Below are 10,304 nucleotides of genomic sequence, written 5' to 3'. Positions count from 1 at the left end.
ATGGAACCTCATGCCGCTTGGCCAAGCTGAGGGGACCCTGGAGGCCACCTTTGCTGGGCCACACTGTGGGACCAGGTGGAGAGAAGCTTGGCCTTGGGGGCCTGCTGGGGTGAGTCCATGTGGCAGGCACACGGGTCGGGGGGGGGTGTCTGCAAACAAGCAGGTGCCCAACGTCCCACCAGGAGGACCTGCGCCCCCTGGACCACATCCTGGAGACATCTCAGAACGGGCACCAAGCGCCCGCAGGGGTTGGCCTGACCCTGGGAGATGCAGGCCAGGCCAACAGCCCAGACCCCTCCCCCCCCCCCCACTTCAGGCTGGCCTGCAACCTCCAGGCCTGACCTGCTCCTCTGCCCAGCATCCCTGCTACCTTGTCCCTGCAGGTCCCAATCCCTCCGGGGACCTCCTTTTATGTTGGAAGCGTGTTTCTGCCTTGTTCTCTCTCCACCTCTCCGTCTGGGAGAGCCTGGCGCTCAGGCTCTGCTTTGTCTGTCTTCTGTCTCCACTCGAGTTTCTCTCCTCTCTCCATCTCTGCCCCTCCCTCCTCTCGTCTCCCTCTCCCTGCCCCCCGCTCTCCGCCCGCTGCCGCCGCCTCCGCCTGTTTTTCTCTCGCCTGCGCTCCCTCGGGGTGCGTCTCGTCTCTGCGCCTTTGTAGCGCTCTCCCTGCTCTGCATCCTCCTCTCGCGTCCCCCGTCGCGCCCGCGCGCGCGTCCGCGAGCCCGCGGTCCCCGTATCCCTGCGTCCCTCGCATCCCCGCCCCCGGCCCCGCCCGCCGGTACCGCATTGCCGTAGTGCAGGGGCGCAGTGCATTGCGCCCTCTCCGTCAATAGGTGGACCCCCTCCTGGAGAGATAAAACCGCGGGCGCCGGCGCCGCCGGTCCCTCTGGCTGAGACCTTGGCTCTGGGTAAGAACGCTCGGTCCCCGGGGCCCCGCTCCTACCTCCAGCCTTCCGCAGAGGGTCCCCTTCCCAGGGACCGGTCCTGGGGACAGAGAGGCGCTGGGCCCCCGCACCTGGTGTGAGGCTGGGCTGCTCGCCGCGGGGGGTCTGGGCCGCCTATCCCGCGCGTCCCGACCGACACCAGGGGTCGGTTCCCATGGGCGGCCGAGGGTGGGGAGAGGGCTTCTCGGTAGCGCTTGTTTACGTGGCGGCAGCGGGCCGGTCTCCTGGGCGGTGACGATGGCCCTGCTGCCGTGACCTTGGGACCACCCGGGGGGGGGCCTGCTGGTTTGGGGCAGGGTCGTCAGGGCTGGAGGCTGGTGGGGGTCGGGCCTCTGGGGGTGCCCGAGAGGTGGAATGGGGGAGGGAGAGGCGGAGAAACCTGGGGGGCCCTGGTCAGCAACCCCCTCCCCTCTCCCCTGGAGTCCACCTGGTGTCCGGACCCCAGCATTGGCGTTGCTGTTTTGCTTTCCCTCCCCCAACCGCCTGGCCCTTCTTGGGCTGCCTAGAATTCTCCCTTGACCTCCAGGATGGGACAGGGGCTGTGACCCTGGGTCCCTGACTAGGGGGAAGAGGGGAAGGGGTGCCCCCATTTCCACCAGGATGAAGGCATCTCTGTTGGCACCTGCTGAGGTTGTCTTGGGGCTAGATTCTCCTTCCTGTGGACAGAGCAGGGACCCCCCCCCCAACCTCACCTCTCTACCCTACTATCCGCCCCCCTGCCCAGATTAGGGAGTGCCCGGGCTATTCTGGGCACCACATTGTCCTGTCCGAGCTCTGGGCGAGCCTGTGTCCCTGGTGCCTGCCAGGCGGGGAAGAGAGGAAGATGGCGCCGTACCTGCCTGAGGAGGAGCGTGGGGCGCTCGGACCATCCTCCCCTGTGCAGCTCTGCTGGCGGGGGTGGGTGCGGTGGGTGGGGTGGGGGACAGTGTCCAGCCTGCCCCGGGGACTTCGGGTGAGGGAGCAGCGCTGGGAAAGGGCACTGGAGAGCCGGGCAGGCTGACTCATCACCGGGCTCCTGGCCGGTCATGAGGCTCACCCAGCCTGGTGTTTCTCGGTGTCTCCAGGTGGGGGTTAAACTCTTCCGTGTGTGTGTGTGGGGGGGTGCTCTGTGGGCCTAGAAATTTATAGCAGATTGGGCCATTTGGGCTTGCCGCTTGGCTCCGCTAGGTCAAGCACAGGCTGGGGGGGCGGCTCTTCCCTCCTCACCAAGCGCGGAGACTTGGCTCGGCTTCGGAGACTAGGTCTGTGAGCTGTTGACTTGTGCTGGGCTGTGTCTTTGCTCTCTGTCCCCCTGTCCCCCCCCCTCACTCAGAATCACTGCTCAGCACCTCCCTCCCCGAGCCAGAGCACCCCAAGTTGAGCAGCCCCTCTTCACACCTCGGGCACCATGGGCAAGGAGAAGACCCACATCAATATCGTGGTCATCGGCCACGTGGACTCGGGCAAGTCCACCACGACAGGCCACCTCATCTACAAGTGTGGGGGCATCGACAAGAGGACCATCGAGAAGTTTGAGAAGGAGGCTGCTGAGGTGAGTCTGGGGTTGAGGGGCAGGGGCTCCCACCTCTGCCCTCCGCCGTGAGGGTGGGTTCCCACTCAGAGGTTGGGCTCACCTTCTCTGACTCCGGGGCACGGGGTTCAGCTTACCTCCAGGGCAGGAGAGGTCTGAGCCCTCAAGGACCTGCTATATCTCTGAGGGTCCAGATGGGAGTGGTTCTGGGGGGGACCAGGGGCCTCTTCTCTCTTAGGATGTGGTTGGTGGGGGAGGTGGGTGGCTTGCTGTGTTTGGCCCAGGGTCAGAGGTGGCCTGGAGGCTGCATGTCTGACCTGCTCCGAAGGCTCCGGAACACTTTGCCACACTGGACTTGGGGGCCCTGGAGCCTGTCTTTTGGGGCCCCCCAGGGCTGGGTTCCCGTGTCTCTACCACTGAAGTCTGGGGCTGAAAGTGGCACTGCCCTCACTTGTCCCAGGGCTGGGCCAGGACTCTGGCTATTTATAGTTGATTGATGGGCACCTAGCCCATCAGCTCCATTTTCTCGTGTCTGGCTGGGGAGGGCTGCTTGTCCAGCGTGGTGCCCTTTGGCGGGGGGTGGGGGGAGGCTCAGTTACTAATAAGGATGAGAGAGGCCCCGTAGGCTGACCTCCCCTCTCTTGAAGCTGCTCCTTGGCCCCTGTGGGTGGGAAGTAGCCATGGAGTAGGGGTCTGTTTTCTGCACCCCTTACTCCCCTGTCCCTGGGCTCTGTGAGAGGCCCCTATCTGGGGGAGCTGTCAGGGCTCTTGCCTGGATGACAGAGTGGCTGGGGCCAGGGCCCAGGAGGGGGCAAGTTCTGGCCTCGGGGTGGGGTGAGGGTGCTCTGAGGGACCTCCCTTTATGCCTGGACCCCAGCGCTGTGTCACTCCTCCCTGTCAGTCTGGAGCCGGGCGGAGGCAGGGAGGCTGAGGGTGTTTCCGGGGCATCTGGCTCAGGTCTCCTGGGTCCTGTCTGGGTGGTCCTTCTGGCTGGGCAGCCTGGGTGTGTGTGTGTGTGTGTGTGTGTGTGTGTGTGTGTGTGTGAGTGTGTGTGCTCACGCGAAGAGTCCTGTCTGTACAGGGCCCTGGCAGGAAGCTCTGTCCAGCTGGGCAGTGGCCGAAGCCTCTGTCCTAATGGCATTTCCCGGCCCTGGCGTGGGGGTCTTGCTGGGCGCTGGGCACAGGTGTTTGTAGCCAGTAGCCGGGCCTTGCTTCCCAGGCTCAGGTGGGGCCAGGGAGGGGGAGGAGCCTCAGCTCAGAAGCCTGGCTGGCCGTGGAAAGAGCTGGAAAGCCAGGCCTTCGCTTGCAACCTCATTGAGCCTTTCTCTTTTGTTCCCTTACAAAGAAATCACAGAGGGTTTTCTGGTTTGACAGCCTGAACGCAGTGGTGCTGTTGGCCTCTGGCGGAGGCGGGGATCTGGGGGGTCCCCGCTCCAGATAAAGGGGAGCCCCCAGCCAGGGGAGGGGTTTGGCCAGCAGCTTCTCTCCAAAGGGCTGGTCCCAGGCCCTTGCGCCATCTACTGGTGAATGCTTGAGTTGCGCCCATTTAAGCTGCAGGAGGCTGGACTTGGGGAGCCAGGGTGACCTGTCCCCGGCAGGGACGGATTGAGGTCTAGCTGTTCCTCAGAGGTTCTCGTGTCCAGCTGCCTTGTTCCAGAGTGGGTCCAGCGTCCCAAGGTCCCAGTGGAGAGAGAGGGGGGCTGGGGTTCGTCCCCTGCCTGTCTTCTGGGCCTCTCTGCTGTGACATACTGTTCCCGTGGCCCCCGGGACCTGCTGGCCCGGTTGGCCGGGTCCTGGGTCCTGCTTTGAGCCGTGCCACACCCCTCCAGATGGGGAAAGGCTCCTTCAAGTACGCCTGGGTGCTGGACAAGCTGAAGGCGGAGCGGGAGCGTGGCATCACCATCGACATCTCCCTGTGGAAGTTCGAGACCACCAAGTATTACATCACGATCATTGACGCCCCGGGCCATCGCGACTTCATCAAGAACATGATCACCGGCACGTCCCAGGTGGGCAGGCCGCCGGGGCCAGGGGTGGCCCAGGAGGTGGGGCAAGGGTGCCCGTCCGGAAGACTCTGGGGGACCCCGGAGTCATTGAGAGGTGGTTGGGTATCCTTTGCTTCCTTGTCAGGGCACAAGACCCTCCCCTTTGCCACCGCTTGGAACAGAGTCACCCAGAGAACAGATTAAAGGCCCCAGCAGCTGAGCCAGGCAAGGGTGCCCATTAGGACAGCCAGCTCACGGTCAAAGCCACCTCTGCAGATAGACAAACTCAGAGGCTAGGACGAGGTCACCGAGATGTGGGCAGAAATTCAGACAGACAGACAGACAGAGGGATGAGCCCCTGCCACTGCCTCTAAGGTCAAGATTCCCAGGCCCCACACCCAGTGACCCACCCAGGCCCGTCTGCGGCCCGGAGGAGGGCTGGACACAGGCAGGGTCTGGGCTCACACGGTGCCGGGCCCCGCGGGCAGGCGGACTGCGCGGTGCTGATCGTGGCCGCTGGAGTCGGCGAGTTCGAGGCGGGCATCTCCAAGAACGGGCAGACGCGGGAGCACGCGCTGCTGGCCTACACGCTGGGCGTGAAGCAGCTCATCGTGGGCGTCAACAAGATGGACTCCACGGAGCCCGCCTACAGCGAGAAGCGCTACGACGAGATCGTCAAGGAGGTCAGCGCCTACATCAAGAAGATCGGCTACAACCCGGCCACGGTGCCCTTCGTGCCCATCTCGGGCTGGCACGGTGACAACATGCTGGAGCCCTCGCCCAACGTGAGTGCCTGGTGGGGGTGGGGGGTGGGGCTGCTCAGACCCCTCCCCAAGCCAGGTCAAAAGCGCAGGGTCGGAGGGCTTGTTCCCAGACTCCCCTCGGCCGAACTGGTCTCCCTTAACCTGTACCATTGTGAGAGGCAGCCCCCTGTGGGTGTCCTTGGGGTCCACGTGAGGCTGGCAGAGGCTTCTATGGCCCTTCCTCTGGCTAGAACAATCCCCCAGGCCAACACTGCAGGAACGGCAGCCGCTGGGGCCCATGTGCCCTGTCTCTGGGCGCTGTGCCGTGGCACAGTGAGCTTCCACACCCTCCAGGGGCCCCTCGGAGCCTGGAGCTGGCTGGGCTCTGGGAAGGGCCGAGGGGCGGCTCTCTGTTGGTCACTTGGGCAGTTCAGGAGTCTGACTCGGCAGGAGGAGCTATGTGGTGCCTGGTTGTTTTGAGTTTGTGGAACCCGAGACCTAGTGCCCAAGCACTGTCAAGCCAGAGCACACCCGGGCCCAGAAGGGTGGCTACTCACTCTGGCCAGCACCGCAGCTGCCCACACGGAGGGAGGCAGACGTGGGGGGACCCTCGGGAGAGCCAGGCGAGACAGCCCTGGAGCCCTGTGGCCATGGTTGCAGCCGGAGGACCCCCCCCATCTTGCTGGGATGCATGTTTGCGTGTTGTGGATTGCACATTTCCTCACAAGATCTTGTGTAGAGCTGGCTGCACCCTCCACCCTCCTGAGCAGGCCGACAGGACACCAACCCCCACATTCTCCATGTGGGTAGCCTGCTGTGTAGCTGGGTTCCCCTCACGGCTTTTGACCTGGTCTGTCTAGAGGACACTGTCCCCAGGAATGGACCTGGGACGTGGGGTGGCAGGCCCACTCTCCTTGTCTCCCCTGAGGCTGGTGGGTTGGGCGTTTGGTGCCAGCAGAGTGCTGGCTCTGCTGTCAGGAGAAGCCCTGGGTAGTGATGTGTTGGCTGCACCTGGAGACAGTGGGCGCAGTGATCTCCGGGGCCAAGGCTGGACTCTTTGCCTCTGGCCTGGCCTGATAATCTTTGTCTGGTCTGGGCCAAGGTGGGTGCTCTGTTTCCCTTTGTCTCCCTGCCCAGTGTCTCTGTGACTTTGGGAGTGTGAGCTGTGAAGGGGCCGGCTGTTTAGGAACTCAGTGAGCCCTTAGGCTGTAGAGGGTGCGGTGGGCACAGGCCGGCTCTGTGATGGGTGCCACTTTCTTCCTGCCCAGATGCCATGGTTCAAGGGCTGGAAAGTGGAGCGTAAAGAAGGGAACGCCAGTGGGGTGTCCCTTCTGGAGGCCCTGGACACGATCCTGCCCCCCACGCGCCCCACGGACAAGCCGCTGCGCCTGCCCCTGCAGGACGTGTACAAGATTGGTGGTGAGTGAGGGCGCGGGACCCCCTGCTGGTCCACTGCATGTACCTAGCCCACTTCAGTCAGCTCTGGCTCTCAGACCCTTCTCCTGAGACCAGGGCACCCGCAAGGAGCTCCCAAAGCCAGGGTATTTGTGCCTCTCCTCTTACACTACACAATTTCTGGGGTACCATCTATCCATCCCTCATCCATCCTTTATCCATCTCCATCCATCCATCCCCCATCCATCCATCCATCCATCATCCATCCATCCAACACCCATCCATCCCTCGTCCAACCGTCCAACCATTCATCCATCCATCTCTTCATCTGTCTGTCTGTCCGTCTGTCCACTCAAAACCCCACCTATCTATATCCCCCTGTCCAACTGTCCTTTTATTCAGCTTCCCACCTCCACGCATCTATCAGTCTGTCCAGTGTCTGCCAGGTCGTCTTCCCGCTAAGTAAGTGCTTGGTCTTATGCCAGGAGCTAGTGGCACAGGGTGATGGCACAGGAGTGACTCACAGATCTTCCTCTTCCTGGAAGTCCCCATCTTGTAGGAGACAGTCCACTCCAGGAATGAGTAATGCTGTTCATGAGATGATACAGAGATGTAAACAAGTGTGAGACCCATGAGGGTCTGTGGCTAGAGCTGTCAGGGGCCTGTGTGCAGGGTGTGTGTGGGGGGTGTCATGCTGACCCAGCACAGAGGGCAGCCACCAGCCTAGTCTTTGTCATACTGTAATGCCACATGAGTCTCCATCAGAGCCAGGGAGATGGAGGTGGGGCCTCCCCTGACATACTGTGGGGAGACCAGACACCCACTGGGTGGCCACACAAGCGTGAGCAGAATCATGGGAAGTGTGGCGACGCCCATGTCCCTCTAGGGATAACCCCTGGAACCAGCATCATCAAAGCCGGGTCAGGCAATCCCAGGTCCGCTGTCCTCTACCTGCTGGGATACAGGTGCCTCACAAGGAGGGGCCTCAGAGAAGGGAGAGACTAGTGTCCCCTTCTGGGACAGCTGCCACCTGGGGGCAGGAAAGGGACCGCTGGTCCAGATGGCCCTCTCTTTGCTCCTCTCCCCTTCTGAGAGGTTCTGAGAACTCTCATGTTCAGTCCCTTCTTTTTCTGTGGGTTCGGGGGAGCCTCCACTTCTCTGTGAGCCTCTCAGTGTGTCTTCCTCATCCGGGGTCTCCCTGTCCCATCACTCTCTCCACATGACAATGCCCAATGCCTGCCGGACACGACCAGGGGCATACCCTTGTTCCCGCCCACTCCTCACAGCCCCTTTCCTCTGGGCCCAGGCATTGGCACTGTGCCCGTGGGCCGAGTGGAGACGGGCATCCTTCGACCTGGCATGGTGGTGACCTTTGCACCCGTGAACATCACCACGGAGGTGAAGTCAGTGGAGATGCACCACGAGGCTCTGAGCGAGGCCCTGCCTGGCGACAATGTCGGCTTCAATGTGAAGAATGTGTCAGTCAAGGACATTCGCCGGGGCAATGTGTGTGGGGACAGCAAGTCTGACCCCCCCCAGGAGGCCGCCCAGTTCACCTCCCAGGTGGGTGGCCATGTGGTGACCACTGGAGCCCGTTCCCACAGGGGTGGTAATGGGGCTGTAAATGGCCACTGAACACCCTCTTGGCCTGGTGCTGGAGAGAACTCGGACCTCCACCCCAAGGCCTGGAGAGGTTGATGTGGGGCTCAGAGCACACAGGAAGGGCGGATGTGAGGTGGGCCCAGGTCTGTCCCTTCAGTTCTCACTAAGGTCCCACTTGGGTCCTGAAAATGCTTTTTATCAAATTGTTGCCAGAGACATTGCTGTCATTCTTTTATTCTCTACATTTTCACTGTACCTTCTTTGATCAACTCTTCACATGACAGCTCTGTAAAAAAATGGTTTTATTGAGATGTAACTGACATAAAAACTGAGGCCCAGTTTTGTCATTTCCTTTGCCTTCATTCTGGCCAGGCTTGACAGGACAAGCGACCCACTGGCCCTTTCAGACAGTGCACCTGTCTGTTGTTTATCTCTGTTTCAAATGCTTAGTGATGACCTCAGGGTCTGGGTGTGGAGGGGCTGGACTCCCATACAAAGTTGGACCTTCCTCCATGGTCAGCACTCTGGGCCCCAGATACCCGGGAGGTGGGCTGTAGCCTCTCCTTGCTTTGGTACCTACCTGTCACTGATGGCCTTATGTCACTCCGCCCATAGGTCATCATTCTGAACCACCCTGGGCAGATCAGCGCCGGCTACTCGCCTGTCATTGACTGCCACACGGCCCACATTGCCTGCAAGTTTGCTGAGCTGAAGGAAAAGATAGACCGGCGATCTGGCAAGAAGCTAGAGGACAACCCCAAGTCTCTGAAGTCGGGCGATGCGGCCATTGTGGAGATGGTCCCTGGCAAGCCCATGTGTGTGGAGAGCTTCTCCCAGTACCCACCTCTTGGTGAGTAAGGGGTGAGGGAAGTCCAATCCCCAGGCAGCTGATCCAGGCCGAAGGCACCAGTGTGGGGGAGGGCAGCTTTACTTTTCTGCTGCTCTTAGAGCTTAGGGGACTCATGGCCTCCTCTTATGGGGCACAGGTGGCCCACTGAGCAGGCCTGGGATGGTGTCCCTCTCTGCAGATGATGGTCCTTAAGTGACACACCCAAGGCCCACAGCTAGTCTAAGTGGCGGAATTTGGACTGACCGCCGCCTGCCTCCAGCGGGCTGCCCTCGATACCGTAGGTGAACCCACAGGCATAGGAGCTTGGCGCCCAGCTCGAGATTCCTTGGCTGGTACCCAGGGCCTGCAGAGGATGCTGCAAGCGCGAGTGCGCACGCGCGCTGCATCCTGATGGGCGGGGCCCGGGAGCTCCGCCCACCCCTCCCGCTCCTCCCCACAGGTCGCTTTGCCGTGCGTGACATGCGGCAGACAGTGGCCGTGGGCGTCATCAAGAACGTGGAGAAGAAGAGCGGTGGCGCCGGCAAAGTCACCAAGTCGGCGCAGAAGGCGCAGAAAGCGGGCAAGTGAAGCGCGGGCGCCCGCGGCGCGACCCTTCCCGGCGGCGCCGCGCCCCGCCCCCTGCCCCTGCCCCGCCCTCCGCCCCGCCCCCGCCCCGGCGCCCCGCCCCCTCGCCAGGCGCATGTCTGCACCTCCGCGTGTCAGAGGCTCTCCGTCAGCGACTGGATGCTCGCCATCAAGGTCCAGTGGAAGTTCTTCAAGAGGAAAAGCGCCCCCGCCGCCCCGGCTTCCGCCTCCAGCCTCTGCCTCGCTCAGTGCCCGTTTTACCAATAAACCGAGCGACCCCAGAGCCGTGTGTGCCTGCTGCTGGGTGGGGTGGGGGCTGCCCGCCCGGCCAGGGGGCCCCCTGCGCCCTCCGCAGGCCCCTTCCTGCCTGTGCCCAGCAGCGTCCATCGCTCCGGCCGGCCGGTGGCCTGTGTCGCCCAGGGGGGGGGACTGTGGGGCCTGGTTGCAGGGAGTGGCCCAGCCCAGGAGGTTGGATCCAAGTCCAGCTGGTCTGGCTGGCCATGAGGGGGCTTTGCAGTTGCCCCCATGGGGGCGTCCAGGACAAAGAATTGGCCACTTGGGATCTGCAGGCTGGGGGTGGGAGAGGCCGGATGTTTTAGGGTCCCTGGGAGCCGGATGAGAGCTGAGTGCCTCTCTCTCTCTCTCTCTCTCTCTCTCTCTCTCTCCCATACACTGTCCCTCCTCCAGGTTCCCAGGGCCCCCTTCCCCAGCCGG

The 10,304-nt window shown here is 62.6% G+C and overlaps 1 protein-coding gene across 2 annotated transcripts; it reads left to right on the top strand.

The window, feature by feature from the left end:
* The first annotated feature begins 790 nt into the window (after positions 1-790).
* EEF1A2 (eukaryotic translation elongation factor 1 alpha 2) lies at positions 791-9,871 on the top strand. 2 transcript variants are annotated; one of them, XM_066236059.1, is made up of 8 exons: positions 791-905; positions 2,254-2,472; positions 4,281-4,460; positions 4,925-5,221; positions 6,448-6,598; positions 7,881-8,137; positions 8,792-9,026; positions 9,466-9,871. In XM_066236059.1, exons 2-8 carry the CDS (start codon positions 2,329-2,331, stop codon positions 9,591-9,593), a joined length of 1,392 nt encoding a protein of 463 aa, XP_066092156.1. In that variant the 5' UTR covers positions 791-905; positions 2,254-2,328; the 3' UTR covers positions 9,594-9,871. The 2 variants fall into 2 exon arrangements, with proteins under 2 accessions (XP_066092156.1, XP_066092157.1); XM_066236060.1 differs by lacking the exon at positions 791-905 and adding an exon at positions 936-1,015.
* Positions 9,872-10,304: the final 433 nt, after the last annotated feature.

Source organism: Saccopteryx bilineata, chromosome 6, assembly GCF_036850765.1.
Source record: "Saccopteryx bilineata isolate mSacBil1 chromosome 6, mSacBil1_pri_phased_curated, whole genome shotgun sequence".
Lineage (NCBI taxonomy): Eukaryota > Metazoa > Chordata > Mammalia > Chiroptera > Emballonuridae > Saccopteryx > Saccopteryx bilineata.
The sequence above is the reverse complement of the archived record's forward strand: the minus strand, read 5'-3'. Positions and strand labels throughout refer to the sequence as shown.

Coding starts and splice junctions, on each gene's coding strand:
- EEF1A2 (XM_066236059.1), top strand. CDS start 2,329: ATGGGCAAGGAGAAGACCCACATCAATATCGTGGTCATCGGCCACGTG. Junction 5,222..6,447: donor TGCTGGAGCCCTCGCCCAAC/GTGAGTGCCTGG, acceptor CTTCCTGCCCAG/ATGCCATGGTTCAAGGGCTG. Junction 6,599..7,880: donor GGACGTGTACAAGATTGGTG/GTGAGTGAGGGC, acceptor CTCTGGGCCCAG/GCATTGGCACTGTGCCCGTG.